At 45.3% G+C, this 17,737-nt stretch overlaps 1 protein-coding gene across 1 annotated transcript; it reads left to right on the top strand.

Moving 5' to 3' along the window:
• The first annotated feature begins 3,212 nt into the window (after positions 1-3,212).
• Positions 3,213-14,238, top strand: LOC125439240 (putative 2-hydroxyacid dehydrogenase SH0752). The gene is made up of 5 exons (XM_048508257.1): positions 3,213-3,556; positions 4,476-4,860; positions 7,561-7,732; positions 10,267-10,445; positions 14,021-14,238. Exons 2-5 carry the CDS (start codon positions 4,479-4,481, stop codon positions 14,119-14,121), a joined length of 834 nt encoding a protein of 277 aa, XP_048364214.1. The 5' UTR covers positions 3,213-3,556; positions 4,476-4,478; the 3' UTR covers positions 14,122-14,238.
• The last annotated feature ends 3,499 nt before the right edge of the window (positions 14,239-17,737 follow it).

Here is a 17,737-nt window from a genome sequence, read left to right as displayed (position 1 = left end):
TCAAAACAGTTATCAACAATAAACAAGCCAGGGCATAAAAGCAGCACAAACACTGAAGAGGCTAAAATGATGTTCATACAACATGCCTCAGGCCAGACAGAAATCAGTATAGTATAGCAGTTAGTGTGTCACGCAAGGATATGGGAGACTCTGATTTAAAGCCCTGCTAGGCCATGGAAGCTTGCTGAGTAAACTTAGCCAGTCACATTCCCAGCCTAACCTACTTCACATACTTGTTATGAGGAACACATGAGAGGAGAGCGATATAAACTACTTTGGGTCCCCACTGCGGAGGAGGCAGGGTATAAGTTCAGTGTGGTGTAGTAGTTAACCTGGAGAACCAGGCTTGATTCCCCACTCCTCCACCTGAGTGGCAGAGGCTTATCTAGTGAACCAGATATGTTTCCGCACTCCTACATTCCTGCTGGGTGACCTTGGGCTAGTCACAGTTCTTCACAACTCTCTCAGCCACACCTTGTAAGCCACCTTGAGTCTCCTTACAGGAGAGAAAGGTGGGGTATAAACACAAACTCCTCTTCCTCACTTCTAAATAAATGATTTGGCTTGGTGCCTAAAGGACAGTAAGGTACATGGCAGGTGAGTCTCAAGGGGAAAGCATTCCAAAGGTCTGGCCACCACTGGAAATCCCTGCCTGTAGTCACCACCAACCACCTCTCTGCAAGCAGGGGCAGAAAGAGCAGGGACTCTGAAAAGGAACTTCACTGGTGGCCTGGATTGTATAGGAAGTGGTAGTCTTTGAAGTATGCCAATTCCACGCTGTTTAGAGTCTTAATGAGAGCCACCTTGGTGTGGTTAAGAGCAGGCGGATGCTAATCTGGAGAATCAGGTTTGATTCCGCAGTTCTCCACATGAGCAACTATCTGGTGAAATTTGTTTCCACACTCCTACATTTCTGCTGGGTAATCTTGGGCTAGTCCCAGTTCATTCAGAACTGTCAGCCCACCTACCTCACAAGGTGTCTGTTGTGGGGAAAAGGAAGGGAAAGGAGTTTGTAAGCTGCCTTGAGTCTCCTTGCAGGAGAGAAAGGGGGGGGATATAAACCCAACTCTTCTTCTCACTCCCAGCCTACAAGGAGGCAAGCAATGGCAAACTACCTTCCAACGTCGTTTGCCTCAACAACCTTACTTGACAACTCGCACACACATAAAAGGTATTTAAAGATACCGCAGTAAGCCTCATTGGAGAACATCCAATATTTATCAGTCCCAAGACCAGTATGGATACAGAGAGAAGGTGGCTTTTGTACGTGTGGATGTGAGCATGAAAGACTGATGTTGAAGATCATGCCAGACTGGCGCAAAGCTGCCTTCAAGCTTATATGTTGGTTTAAATCTATGAAATGTTACATGCAAGGTGCTTAGCCCAAACTCCTGAGTCGATCCCTCGTTTAAAAATTCTGTGTAAAACAAGTCCAGCACTTGACCTCTGCAAAATCGATATGTGTGCATCCTATTTGTAGGACAAGGAACATACAGTAGTTGAGAATATAATTCCTTGCCTAAGTTGCACTAAAAATACTATATAGCTTTGAAGCGAAACTTTATAATATTCATATTCAAACAGATAAAAAGCTGTCACTGGATATTAAGCCGTAACTGAATACTATCCTGCTTTACTTAACAGATATCACTTGATTCTTCTGAAGAATACAGAAATGTTACATCATGTTATACATTTTAGATTTGAAATCAATTTCTGAAGCACTGTGCATGTTGCCTGCCAATGGTGCCTTCTGATGGTGCTAGTTACATCAAGCGGGAACACAGAACTGAGCGGCGGGCTTGCAGCCTTCCAAAGCTATTTGAGTTTCCTAACTAAGAACACAGTTTCTGAGTTTTGAATATAAATAGGTTGCTGACCACTACCAACTGACTATCCTGTCAGATTTCTCATATCAAGCTAAAAGCTGAACCATCTGTGACATAATGATTTAAAATTAGCAAGGAGGGGAGGGGGGAAAGGGACAGCAAGTCTTTTAAAATTACCAACCAAAATGCTTATTTACAGAAGTTCCATTACATTTGCAAATGTGATAAAGCTCATCAGAATTAAACTATAGTCATCAGGACTTTAGTACAAAATATGGATGCCGTAGTAATACAGATGAGTGCAGCGTTCCAGCACAACGCTGTTACCGGTAATTAAATACAATAATATGTGTACATAATAAACATTGAGCCCAAACAGGACTGACTATTAAGAAAGTTTTCTCTCAGGAAGTAAGCCAAACCCGCACTCGTGATCTTGCCTCCCTGAGGCAGTTCTGCAAAACCAATACATAAAAGCTAGCACTTCTGATCACGGAATCATTGCTGGTGCACTTTGTAATGATCTATTTCTGCGAATCATTCACTTTTGGATAGGTTTTTTTACTGTCAATATTGCTTTAATTGTGAGGGACCAGATCCACAGTGACGTCACGTAGCGCCCAGGGGACGGGGGAGTGTCTTGCCTCGGGTGCACGCCTGTGCACGGTGGGGGGCGGAGGTGTGGCGGGGGCGCAGGGCACACATGTGCCCCGGGCGCAGTCCCCCCTTGCTACAGCAGCTCTGTCAGATCTCCAATACAAATAACACATTGTAGGGAATTAATTTCCCTGTTGAAAAACTGTGGACACTAATTGACACATGTTTTGTTTTCTTCCTTAGTATATTATAACCCTACATGGAAATTTCGTGGTTTGTATGCAGGCTTTTCCAACTACGTGTTATCTTGTGTTCGATAATTTTATCACTGAAGCTCAAAGAGGTGATTATTATTTTTGTATTAAACTCTTAATGAAGGTCCGTATGACTATAGGCTAATTCTGACCCACTTTACCACAGTTGCGATTGTAAGTGGATTTTTCCATCTGTGTCGCCAGTAGTTTATCACTTTATTCACAGAACTGCAGCATTAGCACTGCAGCTTGTGAGTAAAGGCTATGAAGAAATCAGGTTACTTTTGAAAACCTTTTATTTATATAGTAGGCATCTACATGATTTTATTAAGGGAAAACTGACATTAATACGAAGTAGACATGCACAATGCAGTTATTTTCATTTCCCACAGGAACGTGCTTTAGCAAAAACATAAGGATGCTGGTATTTTCCATAAAACAAACAGGTACCAGTGCCATCCAGGTTAAGTTGATCACTTTATAGTCTGACTGGTCTCAACAGAATAATGCTGTCCTGCTGAACTAAATTGAACTTCAGCATAATTATATTTTGATTCCATTCTTGGCAAGCAAAAAGGTTTAAAAAGTAACTTGATAAATTCCAGCATTCAAAGTTCAGCCCCTGACCTTACAATTTCCTTTTGAGGGATCATTGTGTTCAATAGATCAGCTACCCATTTGGTATTCTGAAGTTAATGTTCAACCGTTTCTCTTGAAATTGCCACTTTGCTTTCTAGATGATGAGCAGGAAGGATAGCAGACATCAGCTGCAAAGGGCTCTTCATAAATCTTAGGAACACAGTGTATTTCAAAAGGATGCTTTGGAGAAGAGGTGTTCCAGTTGGATGCAGCCAGCTTTTTCACTGCTGAAATCAGGTGAGGGGACCCTCTAGAGTAGACCATTCAAAAAGCTAAGCTGAGGATAGCAGGGACTGCATGGGGAATGGAAGATGTCATGAGAGGAATTAAGTGTAGCTATGTAGTTTTATATAGCTTTGGGGTGGGGGAGGCAGCCTAGTATAGCCCAGTCTCAAGCAGGAGCAGCAGTGGCATAGGAGGTTAAGAGCTCGTGTATCTAATCTGGAGGAACCGGGTTTGATTCCCAGCTTTGCCGCCTGAGCTGTGGAGGCTTATCTGGGGAATTCAGATTAGCCTGTACACTCCCACACACGCCAGCTGGGTGACCTTGGGCTAGTCACAGCTTCTCGGAGCTCTCTCAGCCCCACCTACCTCACAGGGTGTTTGTTGTGAGGGGGGAAGGGCAAGGAGATTGTACGCCCCTTTGAGTCTCCTGCAGGAGAGAAAGGGGGGATATAAATCCAAACTCTTCTTCTTCTTCTATTTGGAAGGGAGATCACAAAGGAAGATTGCAGAGGAAGGCAGTGGCAAACCACCTCTGCTTCTTATTTGTCTTGAAAGCCACTTGCTGGGGGCACCGTAAGTCAGCTGTGACTTGATGGCACTTAACACATACATTAGGGGCAGGGGGTGGGTTTGCTGGTCACAATGAAGGAAAACCATATTTATCAAGGAGTCATTTAATGCTTTAGACCAGCAGTTCTCAACCTGTGGGTCGCGACCCCTTTGGGGGTTGAACAACCCTTTCACAGGGGTCGCCTAAGACCATCGGAAAGCACATATTTCCAATGGTCTTAGCAACCGAGACACAAATAATTTTATGGTTGGGGGTCAACTCAACATGAGGAACTGTATTAAAGGGTTGCGGCATTAGGAAGGTTGAGAACCACTGCTTTAGACTGTTTAGCAGAAGAGTTGCCTTTCATCCTTGTTACAGATCATGGAAGGACCAGAGCAGCCTGTGCTGCTAGTAAATGAAGTGGGAGGAATATTTGGCATCTTAGAATCACATGTGCCACTTCTGAAGAAACACTTTCACCTTGTTACCATGAAGGAGTTTCTTGAAAACAAAGCCTGTCTTAGTGTAAAAGTCAAAGCTGTTTATGTATGGTGGCACAGACCAGTCATGGATCGAGAGCTTCTGAAGAGCCTCCCTAACTTAAAAGTGGTTGCCAGTTCAGGTGCAGGAGTGGACCACTTGGACCTGAAGCTGATTGCAGACTTTGGAGTCAGGACGGCTAATTGTCCCAACGCTGTCTCCAGCAGCACTGCAGACACTGGAATAGCCCTGTTGCTGGCAGCTGCTAGAGGGCTCGTTGAGGGTAAGCATTCATTATGCTGTGCCTGTTTTCTCATATTGTTTAGTTTATCAGTTTTATCAGAAGGACTCAGGGCAGCTTACAGCCTGCACCAGCTCAATAAAAATCCCATAAAACCAATAATATACCTAGCATAGAATCACAGAGTTGGAAGGGACCATGGGGGCCATCAAGTCCCATCCCCTGCCATGAAGGAATACACAATCAAAGGACTCCCAACAGATGGCCATCCAGCCTCTGTTTAAAAACCTACAATGAAGGAGACTCCACCACACTCCAAGGCAGCATAATCCACTGTCAAACAGCCCTTACCTCCAGGAAGTTCTTCCTAATGTTTAGGTGGACATCTCTTTTCCTGTACCTTGAATCCAGTACTCCTTGTCCTAGTCTCTGGAGCAGCAGAAAACAAGCTTGCTCCTTCAGCATGATATCCCTTCAAATATTTAAACATGGCTATCATGTCATTCCTTAACCTTTTCTTTTCCTGACTAAACATACCTAGTACCCAAACTACTCATAAGACATGAAATCCAGACCTTTAACCATTTTGGTCGCTCTCCTCTGGACATGTACCAAATCCAGTTCAAGAAGGATATTGACAAGCTGGTACAGGTTGTTAGTATCCTTCTTGAATTGTGGTGCCCACAACCGGTCACAGTATTCCAGGTGAGATCTGACCAGTGTAGAATAGAGTGGTACTGTTACGTCCGTCAGTCTAGGCACTATACTCCTGTTGATGCAGCCCAGAATTGCATTGGCATTTCTGGCTGTCGCACCACACTACTGACTCATAACTCAGCACCTGTCTAAAACTTGAGGGATAATGCACCAATAACCAAAGGGATTGGTTGAGGGATACTACACCAAACTACATCAAAAGGGAGGAAAAGGGGTGGAAGGGGTAACAAGAGGCCTCCTAGATGGACACAATTGTAGTCCTCAACCATAAGTCTGATAGAATAGCTCTGTCTTACAGACTCTGAAGAACTGTAGTAGGTTCCACATAAAACTTAGGTCCCGTATAAACTTATATTTATTGCTTTCATTTGCAAAGCATTATTTTGACAACAGTGATAACTAAAACCTTAATCCTAAAAATAGTGATAAAACACCAATTCCAAAACCTGTTATTTAATGGTTCTAAGCCAAAGATGTCCATGTGGCAAAAAAGTTGAAACGCTTAAAAGGAACCCGAGTTTTAAAAAACCTAGTAGCACCACTGTAGATCAAGGTCCACAGTACTCAGTGAAATTTGCCCCGATAAGGGTGCTTAGACTTTCAGGTTGGTATAATGTGGATGTTTCTAAAAACAGCTCTGCAGTAAGGACGCCAAGACGGAGCAAAACTTTGATATGGAAGCACCTTAATGGCCCAATCCAAGGTGAGGGGGAATCCTTTAGAGGAGGCAGTGTGGGGTTGTGCCAACACATTTGCCCCCTCCACTGGTGCAAGGGGCACCCACAGAGGGGGCAAAGGCACCAATGGCCAGCCACCTCTCAGCTCTGCGGCGGCAAAAGCCAGAAGTCTGAGCCATTGCAGAGTTGCACAGGCGTCCCACACAGAGTTGCACAGGCGTCCCAATTGGACATCGGCGTTGGGGGGGTGGGCCTTTTGGGTGGCGCAAGTCCATTGAACCATATAGAGGGCAACTTTTTTTTGGCTTTGTCTCTCTACCTGCACCACCAGATAGCTTTCTGGAAGAGGTGGGGTGGCATTGCAGCTGCACTGTCCCTATCATCAGGGGCTCTGGATTGGGCTGTTGCTTTCCTTTGAGCGAGTCTTTGAAACACAAGCGTCAGTTTACACAGTTAGAAGTAGACTGCAATGCATCTCCCAAAATATTCCTGCACCAACTGTCTGACAGTTTGCTTCCCAGCCTCCAAGAAACTGTTCAAAGCCTGACACCCTCCCAGACTTCTTCCAGACTATATTCTCCATCACACCCACCATCTCCTATCAGTGTCAGAAGTCCAAACATCACATTCGGAGTGGTGTCACATTCCAGAGGCAGAGAAAAGGCATCCAGACATCAAGAGCATCAATGTTTGTTTTAAGAGATCAGACATTCATTTGTCTGCTAGGGAAGCCCACTGCAATACCTTTATGTACGGTAGTCAAGGTGGTTACACCATCTTCTCCTTGACAGGAGCTCTCTTCCCAACAAGTTCTTGACAACCTCTATCTTATCCTAGAAAACAAAACAGAAGGACAAGCTGGCGAAGATGAAAATCGTACAAAATTAATGCTTACCAGTTTGGTGTCTGGTGGGGCCCAGAGAGAGAAAAAAGATATCCAAAGATATTTCTTTCTTCTCAAAATCTGAATTCAACTTACATAAGTGTCCTCTTTTGCTCAACACTTTTTCCCACTCAAACAATAACAGTACTGTTTTCCATTAATCAGGACAAAGATAGGGTTCACCCCTGACACAAAGCCATTGTCCAAATGTCAGGTGAGTGCTTGTTCAGAAGGTGAACACCTTTTGGGCATGCTTTCTTGTTTCTCTTGAATATATTAGCGTTTCCTAATCCTCATAGCCCCTTCCCACTTCCTGTGGAGCCAGTTTTCAAATATGAAGGGGTTTCTCTAACACGAATAGGAGACACAAAAATAAATAGAAATCCCCTTTGTTAAAACCTTGCCTTTCTATAACTCCCACCACCATCACTATGTTCGCACACTGTTTATTTCTTTATTATTTAGGTTGCCGGGTGGCTACTTCCCCAGAAACTGAGTACTTCCCTTTGAACATGTTAGGAGACGAAGTCACTGGGGCTACTCTGGGTATTGTCGGAATGGGCAGCATTGGCTACAAAATTGCTCAAAGGGCCAGAGCTTTTGAAATGAAAATCCTTTATCACAACAGGAACAGAAGGTAAATATGCATGTCTTGACCCATATAAAGCAGATCACATGAGCACCTCGTAAAGTTTTTTTTTTAATCCCCTCGTGCCCATTTCATTTGCAAAAGATCCGTATGTGCAACTTGGTGAATTGATTTTCAGGCATGAACCTGTTTTAGAAGGTGAACTACTCTTTCTGCCAAATATACTGAAGGGAGAGTAAATGATTGTACTTGGGGTAGATGTTAGCTAACCAGTGTTTTGAGGAATGGATGCCAAAAGATATCTAGGACCTTTGTACACAATCATGTCACTGTCCTTGAGCAGGAATCTTTGGAAAAGTGAATGCACGTTACAGCTGAGCAAGTAGCCATTCCAATATTTCTCCACATCCTCTTCATTATATGATGAGTTCATGCCAACTTTCCAGCCAGAAGAGTTGGACCAGGAGGTGCCTCAGTTTTTAGACTCCTCTCCCTTTTGAGTTAAAAAGCAAACCCCCAACTTAAGTTTTGTTGAGATTAATTTAATCTTCCCTGTAGTATCCTAAACAATATTTATGGCAGGACAGAAGTAATGTTACAAAAACAAGTGACAGATGTTGATGTGTTACAAAACACATTATAAATGTATATAGTCTTCTTTTCGGTAACATCTAGCAGAACATACTGGAAATCCTGGTGTCATGCTGTTTCTCTTCCATGGACCAGTACACAAAAGGCAGTGGGGAACTTACAGCTGTGACTGTCGAGATATCTACAGATTCAAGATACAAGCTATTGGCCAGGATTAGCTCACATTGATTCAGATGTAGTGTTTGAATCTTTGGAGAGAATAGCAGCACACAAGGACTCTGATCACCCAAGGAAGGAGGAAGTGGGTTAAGTGGTACTTGCTAAACTGAAGAGGGTGGATAAAGGGATAGTTTTGTGAGGGGAGACTGAAATTTTAACAGCTATCTTAGTCATTAAAACAAAACCAAAAAAAGGTAAAATCAATAAACTTATCTAGTTGGATGACATTTAGCACCAGATCTAACTCCTTACTCTTTCTCAGACTAAAGACACAGATGGATAAAAAAGTCACCTTCTTTTTACTTGAAGTTGGTTCTCTACAGAGAATCCAGACCCCGTTCTTCGGATGAGCCAATGTGTGTCCTACTTTAAGCCTCTTTATATTTTCTGCTACTTTCCCCATAGAAATTATATCATGTTATTTGACAGGCCCAATACTTAAAGTATTTAGTTTCTTAAGAGTTGTACCTTTCTTGTGTAATTCAGTTAAATTCTTTGCCAAATTAAACTAGGAAACATCAGAGTCAGAATGTAAACTGAAATACTATTCTCATCTATTGTATCTAATAATTTAAATATGTGTTTTCCTAAAGAACACACCATCTAATTAAGATTATTATAAAAATTAATGTGAATATTAAAATATCTGCTCTATTTTTCCTCTTTTTGGTAACAAGGGCCGGGCTGAGAAGACACTAGGGCCAAAGGTGGAAGGAGCTTAAGGCTGCTCTCTTTGGCCGTTTCCGCACGGCCATCGAGGCGCCTCCACGCCGGCAAGAATTCTGCCGGCGTGGAGGCGGAGGTCGTTCTTCCCCCCTTCCCCCCTCTTTTTCCCATTTACCGCTCGTGACTCCGTCCTGCGGGCCTCCTCAGCCCCACCCACGCTGCCCTCCGACCTCCAGGGGTCGGAGGACAGTGAGGGAGGGACTTAGGAGGCCAGCAGGACGGCGACACGAGAGGTAAATGGGAAAGGGAAGGGGAAACAGCGTGTTCCCGGCGGTGCGGTTCGCACCGCGCCGCCGGGAAGACGCTTTCCCCTCAACAACAACCCTTTAAAGGGTTGTTGTTTAGGGCGGCCTGACGCCGCCCTGGGGGAGGGGGAGCGCAGTCAGGTCGGCGCTGCTGCGTTGCAGCAGCACCGCCTGTGCGAACGGCGGCCTGGGGGCGGCGTTTTTACCGCCCCCAGGCCGTCGTTTTTGGCCCGTGCGGAAAGGGCCTTTAAAACACTTACCAGGGAGTAAGATTCACCTCTGAGGAAAAATTGCTAGACTTGCACCACATGTCTTTCTCTTGGATTTTCCAGAGTGGATATTATTAAAAGATGACCTAGTTAATCATCAGTCAATCAGTCAATCAATCAATCAACCAGCAACCTACAAATCACTATTCTACTGTTCTGATGCTGCTAGGTTTTATGAATTCTGTAAACTGTTTTTAGCTTAAATTTAAGTTATTTTATGATGTGTAATGTTGTTTTCGGCCACTGTGTGTAATATTGTTTGGCCTGGTGTACACCGCCCAGAGCCCTTCGGGGGTGGGCGGTTTAAAAATGTATGTATGTATGTATGTATTTATTTATTTATTTAATCAATTAATTAATAGAAGGAGGACACTTGCCAAAGAGTATCCTGTTGTTTAAATAGATCCTTAGATATCTCAGTTGCCAGGGTCAGACTGTAATCTACAAAATGGGGCTACTAGTTGTAACAAAAATTTAATTTTCCTATAAGTAAGTACTTGTCAAAAATTGCACAATGATTATTTTCTGTCAGGAAAGAAGATGAAGAACTGGCTGTGAGCGCCTGCTATTGTCGGAAGATGGAAGATTTGCTCCAGCAGTCTGATTTTGTGATGCTTGCTGTCAGTTTAACACCTCAGACATACAAACTGATTGGGAAAAAGCAGCTCGAACTGATGAAACCTACAGCTACCCTCATAAATATCTCTAGAGGTAGGTCATAAAATAGCCACTTAAAAATGCACTTGAACCATAGATTGCTTCCCAGGCTTTATACAAGCTGATCAATGCAATATAAGTTGAAAATTAGTAACATTCATATGAACATTTATCTTATTATATGGATTGAAAACTGAACTCTTATTGCAAAAGATAGCAATAAATAAACTATATTAGAGACCAGATGAATTATCAGGATTATTTATCTTTTACAGACTAAATGTTACTTCCAGAGTTTCACTGAGAACAGATATAGAGGCAACATCTACTAATAGACGGTTTTAGACCAGATGCTATTTGCAATGCCTGATTAACAAAGAACTGTTTACTCAAAGCAAGTTTGTGTGTTGAGAAATCCAAAAGTTTGGCAATATGATGAACTGATAAAAATACAAGCCCAGTTTAGATGGGTTAGGGATGGAATGGAATGGAGGAGCTGACAGAGAACTTACACTACCATGGTGGACAAGAAAATTCTTCCTGTGAAATAATAACGCAGCATAAGGCTATTTGTAACCATGCCTGTGTTCAAGGGAGCTTAATATCCTGGTACATGTTGCTTATGATAATGAAGTCTGGCAAACCTTGTTCATTTGTTGTGGATCACCTCAGGGTTATTCTAATACAGTGGTTCTCAACCTTCCTAATGCTGCGACCCTTTAATACAGTTCCTCATGTAGTGGTGTCTCCCAACCCTATCTATCCATTTTACAGATGGAGAACACTGCTGCAGAGAGTCTTAGGCGACCCCTGTGAAAGGGTTGTTGGACCCCCAAAGGGGTTGCGACCCCCAGGTTGAGAACCACTGTTCTAATACATAATGGATTTATGTGAGCTGTCTAGAGATGCTAGTATAAGGCAGGGGATTAATACTTAAATAAATACCGTAAATAAATAATCTAAGAAGCAGGATAGGATCTATATTTTTAAGCAAAAGTAAAGCAAAAGTACTAAATGTAACCCCCCATCTGTTACACACATATTTCTTCTTTATATATCTATATATATAAAAAGCTGGCAGTATTTTTGTTAATGGTAGTATAACTCACTAACTGCTGGCCCAATTCCTCTGAAAATTCCCAGCCACTATAGTCAGCCAGGTGAGAGTGTTTTTAGATGTTCACATACCTGAAATTTCACACCTGGCCCAGGTAAAACACCTTTTTCCTGGTGCTCCATGGTGAAGGACATGCAGCTGCCTGTGTGTAACTATCACCCTTAGAATGTATGTGCAGCTTAGAATGTTCACTCAGATGGCCAGATATGAGCAGTGGAAACAGTACATAGGCAGTAACTCGAGTGGAAGTGAAACACGTACACACACATACCACGAGGGAGAGGGAGGGGTGGCATGCAAGGGAAGAGAAGTGAGAGAGTGAGGGGTGGCATGCAAGGGAGGGGAGGCAGGGGGCCCAGCATCTTGATATGACCCACCCACCCTAGCGGAGGGAAAGGGAAGGGAGGGAGGGGGAGGGGTGGCATGCAAAGGAAGAGAAGTGAGGGAGGGGCGACATGCAAGGGACGGGAGGGAGGAGCCAGGCACCCTAGATTCCCGGAATGTTGCGGTTACAGTTAAGAAAACCAGGCATGCATTACTCAGGAGTAAGCTCGGTACAACAACCGTGACATACTTTGAATGGCTGCGTCGCGCCCCTCAGAGGGTTTCCTCAGAAGCGACACCCATTGCCACCAACCAAACTTACTCCCAGGTAACGGATCATGACCAGCCAGCCTAGATGTGTGCCCCCCCCCCCCAAGGAATCCAGGCACACACATCACTGACATCGCACAGTATCAGGCTGCGTGTTTGCATGAGCATGTACTGCTGGCCTCTGCAATTGATTTGCTGCCACTGTTCCTTTCCCATTTCACCATAATAAGCCACAGCAACGCGTGGCTGGGCCCTGCTAGTATGTACATAATAAACAACTCTTTTAATGACAGGATAAATTATGTTGAATTCTATGAAATGTTAATGAATAATTAAACTTTTTACACTATTTTATCTACCTATAATGTTTGCATGTTCCGTCAACTTCTCTGCACACATAAAAACACAACCCGAGGAGAAACTAGCCTTTTCCCAGACATTTTAAAAATACAAGACACATAATTTTGACATGGGAAACACCAAACCACCTCACGTTCCTTCACAGCCTGATACAGTACAGCCGAAGGAAAAATGTTATCTGGTAATTCTGCTGCGAGAAGCTAAAATGACTAAACTGAAGCTGCTGTATTTTAGACACTGGAATCAACTCGTTGGAAAAACAATAAGGCCAGGAAATGTTGAAGACAGCAGGAAAACAGGGGAACAGACTATGAGATTGATTGACTCAATAAAGGAAGCCACAGTCTTAGTTTGCATGACTTGATAAGCAAGGCTGTTGATTCATAAGTCAGGAACAACTTGATGGCACATAACAGATGAAAACAGGTCCGCCCTTCGTGTCCTGCCCCTCCTTTCTCAAGGTGTAAAAGTAGCATCTTTGGGAAAGGCCAAACCTATCAGATGAGGGCGCAGGTCTACTCATGGCCTTTGGGAAAGCCAAGCATAAGCCAACTTCCAGTTTTAAAGTATGGGGAGGGACAAGAGCCCATCCTCTTCTCCTCTGCCCCATTCGATTCCAGCCTGATTCAGGTCTTGCAGCAACTCAGCCCAGCACAATGTAAGAGGGTAGGAAAGAGGGGCTCAACAGGCATTCTAATCTAAACCATTAACAGGCATCAGCCCCAAAACTCTTCTCCCCTGTTAGTTTTAGAATGCATTTTCAACTACTCCCCCAACCCTGCACCAGAGGTCTTGCATGACCAAAGCTTACCATAGCCACTGTCAATGCACAGTCCTTGAAAGGAGATGGGGTGGGAAGATAAGGAACTGGAAGGTCCAGCAGATGGAGAAGTGGAGGTGGCCTTGGCCAGGCAAAGGAACAAGATTAGCAAGGTCAAGGAAAGTAACTGCATTAAACTACAACTTTGAACATCTCCCCTCACCTCCTACGGTAGCAGCAGCCTAATCAGGGATGGGGCATGTGTGTTGCAGAATGGGCCATCCCTTTCTTGTGCAGTTGAGCCTCCCGCACCTCCTAGCAGCAGCCTAATCATGAAATGAAGTATCTCTGCTGGGCAATTTAGCTTCCTCGACCTCCAACCCGCAGCCTAATTAGGGGATGAGGCGTGCACTGCAGAATGAGCTATCTCTGCTGGGCAACTACATCTCCCCCACTTCCTAGCAGCAGTCTGGGGGAAAGGAGCACACACACTGCAGAACAAACAATATTTTCCAGACAACTGAGCCTCCTCCTTCTCCTACCACCACCCTCTCTCTGCGTTGCCCCCTTTGCCCTCCCCCAGATCCAGCCCTGCAAAGATGTGACAATTTTTGTTCAATATATCAGCCTCTGGTGTTGGTGGAAGAAAAGCACTCCAGGCATCAAAGGATATAATTACTTGAGAAGTTTATACATTATATGCCTTAAGCAGCATCCATACTGTCACAGAGCTGGATATTACACTATAGGTACCCTAATTTGTATTAAATGCCTTTTTATTTGGTGACTTCTGTTCAGGATCAGTTGTAGATCAAGATGCACTTGTGGAAGCTCTTCAAACTGGACATATTAAGGGTGCCGCTTTGGATGTCACTTATCCTGAACCACTGCCCAGGTAAACTTCTATTTCTCCAGATGTTTAACCTTTAAATGGCCACAAGCACTGTGCAGAAGAACACAGGGAATCAAAGCAGAATCAGGAACTACAGATTTCTATCATAGCATGAAACAGGAAGTGTATTCGGAGAAACCATGCTATGCAATGCATGCTTCCATTCCCCACCAAAACCCAAAGGGAGTAAATAGTGCCTGTAGCTTTAAATGAAGATTAGGGCTGCAAAGTTCAGCCTTATTGCTTTGTAATCCTGTGGTTCCAATATGCAACAACACCTGTATCACAGCTATGTCATTTAATGTAGGCTACATCTTATGAATTCCCAGAAACAAAGAGATAATGCCGACAGCTGCTCCCACAACACCCATGGCAACTCTGCTGACACCCATTAATTATAGTGTTATGCACTGATAACGTCACCACATACATAATCTCCTCCCACTGCACAACCAAGAAGAGCCCTCAGTACAATGGGTGGACAGGCAACAGCAGGAGACAGATGAAACCATGAATTTACACTTCCCCTCAGCCAGGATATCTTGCCTGTCTACACAGCAGTGGTCTGTGTGATCCTCTCCAGCCTGTTTAATCAGGAAATGTTTTACTGGCTGCTGAGAGACTTTTTTGGCCCATTCTTCATAAGTTGTTGAAAGCATCTGCAAAACGTTTTCAATTTTCCTCCATTTGTTCACACTTGCCCATTCAAAAGTATTCCTGGCTGCCATTTTGTGGTCATTCTGTGTTGTTTTTAACCCCATGGATCCGATGTTTTAAGGCTTCAACCCCTGATTCTCTAGGGGTTGTGTCTTCATCGCTTCAAAGAAACAACCCCCTGAAATAAAAAAACAGACCGAACAGAAATATAGCAAGAGGGCCAGCGCAAGCTTAGAAAATGGCACCGAAGAAAATCTGGGAGGTGTGGGAAATGTCTTAAAGAGACTGCATAGAAAGTGAAAACATTTTCAAAACATTTTCAGAAAAAAAGAATTGCCAGGGAACAGCATGCAAATAAACCGCTTTGAGACTGGCAGTAAAATGTTTCAGGCAAAAAAATGTTGCAGAATTCCATCATTTTATTTCCTTCCTGAAAAGGTTTTGTTTGGATTGTGCAGAAAGGGCCCCTAGAAAGCAGCATCCATACTTCCTCCCCCTTCCTGTCTCAGTGTTTTACCATATGGGTGGCTTTGAGTGTTGTGTGGCACCACACAGCAACAGTGCCTATTCTTTTCCAGACACAACCAGGATCACAGAGGAGAAGGGCAATGCCATTCCATACTTGACAGGCAACCATTCCCATAGCCTGGTGCTTCAGGGACTCACATGGAGCACTCTTGGGACCTCCAAGAACCCTAGTGTTAGAAGAATATTCCAACTTTAATTTGACTAGCGGGAGCAAATTTCAATTAACTGAGGTTTCAAAGGCACATTTGTATATTTTTAATGGCCATTTTCACTGTGGTGTATTGCTAAGGAAACGAAACTGATAACCATCGACATATCTGATTCTCAACAAGGCGAAATGTGCGGATACTTAAATCCAGGGACTGGAACCATGGACAGAGAAGACAGATATTTCTGCAAATCTGAAAAAAAGCCCCAGAAAAATCTGAAGTTAAAAAAGATTTTTAAAAACCTCCTCAAATGATAGAAGCAGTACCAGCAGTTTTCTGAAATAAATGTCTTCTCAGTGGCGATAGTTGGGTGGCCTAGATAATCACAACAAGATTGTCAGCATTCAGACCTTTGCTTTGGTCAGTAAAAAGCAGATGGAGGGGAAGGGGTCTTTCCAGGACTGTTTTGACCTTTGAGGGAGGATACACTGTGGCTGGGCTTGGTGGAAACCACCGGGCAACTTGATATCATGCAGTCTGCATGACTCATAGATAAGATGTATCCTCATGGGCCACCACGAGGACAACAATTCCATTTTAAAGTGACTGAAAGATGCCACAAGGGGCCACACTACGATGCTCCCCCCACCCCCGGACCTCCACAGTTCCCCCCCCCCCCCCCCCCCCCCCCCAGCCCCCCCCCCCCCCCCCCCCCCCCCCCCCCCCCCCGCTCACGCCCCCCCCCCCCCGCCCCCCCACCCCCCCTCCCCCCCCCCCACCCCCCCCCCCCCCCACCACCCCCCCCCCCCAACCCCCCCCCCCCCCACCCCCCCCCCCCCCCCCACCACCCCCCCCCCACCCCCCCCCCCCCCCACCCCCCCCCCCCCCCACACTCCCCCCCCCCCCCCCCCCCCCCCACCCCCCCCCCCCGCCACCCCCCCCCCCCCCCACCCCACTCCCCCCCCCCCCTCCACCCCCCCCCCCAACCCCCCTCCCCCCCCCCCCCCCCCCCCCCCACCCCCCCCCCCCACCGCCCCCACCCCCGCCCACCACCCCACCCCCCCCCCCACCACCCCCAGGGGGGGGGGCGCCAAGTGGGAGGCCACAAGTGAGGGGAAGGGGGGAGGGGTCTGGGGGAATTTTCTGCCCCCCACGTGACTCAAAACCATGTACCTGGTGTGCAGCACCCCCCCTGTCCCCTGGTAGCTTCGCCAGTGGCTTTAGGGGATGTAATGAGACTGTCCTGTAAGTATGCAGGCCTCAGACCATTTAGGCTTTGTACGTTAGTATGAAAACCTTGAACGTGACCCAGAGGTCCTCCTGGAGTCAATGCAGCTGGCAGACTGAATGTATGCTCACCACGAGGATCCAATAAGAACCCTTGCTGCTATATTCTGGACCAGTTTCCAGAGCATGCCCAAGGGTAGCCCTGAGTAAAGTGAATTACAGTAATCCAGTCTAGACGTATCTGTGGCATGGATCACTGCGACTAAGTCAGTTTGGGACAGATAGGCTGCCAGTTGCACCCTGTCAAGACTCACCAACTGAACTCTCCTGCCTGCCCTCTTCAGCTCAGCCACAGGACCTCTGTCTTTGATGGGTTTAATTCCAGCCAGCTCTCCTTCATCCATTCCATCACAGCATCCGGCTGACCAGTCATCATCAGATACAACTGGGTGTCATCAGCATATTAAGAACGCTGCTCTCAATATTTAATTAATAAAAAGCACAAATGGGTAGCAAACCTTCCTTCATCTACCGTAGAAGCTCTGCTTAAACACCTCATACTGTTTATCAGAAAGCAGCAGACACAGACTTTGGATAAACAGGATTCTTAGGCTCTGAAAATTCAAGAATCTCTCTCACATGAAACTCTCTTCTTTTTTTCCAACCATTGCCTTTCAGTACTAACCTATGCAGAGTCACTCCATCCTGAGTTTCTGCATAGGAATCGCTCTATCAGTTTCCCCTCTGCTGAAGTCACCTGTTGACAGCAGTACTGACCAGAGCATGATGTACCCCCTACCAACGTTTGTGGTCTCCTCACACCACTTAACCCCAACCCAAACATGATATGAAAACACATCACATGACATGATCTACCCAAATGTATGGACTCCAAAGGTGGGCAGACCTCCCTGTTCTCACCCCCCCCCCCCACACACACACACACCCCTGGCAATTCTGGGCATTTCCCCACTCAGCATGATCCCCCCCCCCTGAGTGCTGCGCAAAGGCCATGCTCTCAGCCCGTATATGCGCCCTGAGCAGCCCTGCATCGCACTCCCC

This window comes from Sphaerodactylus townsendi, linkage group LG09 (assembly GCF_021028975.2).
Source record: "Sphaerodactylus townsendi isolate TG3544 linkage group LG09, MPM_Stown_v2.3, whole genome shotgun sequence".
In the NCBI taxonomy this organism is placed as follows: Eukaryota; Metazoa; Chordata; class Lepidosauria; order Squamata; family Sphaerodactylidae; genus Sphaerodactylus; species Sphaerodactylus townsendi.
The sequence above is the reverse complement of the archived record's forward strand: the minus strand, read 5'-3'. Positions and strand labels throughout refer to the sequence as shown.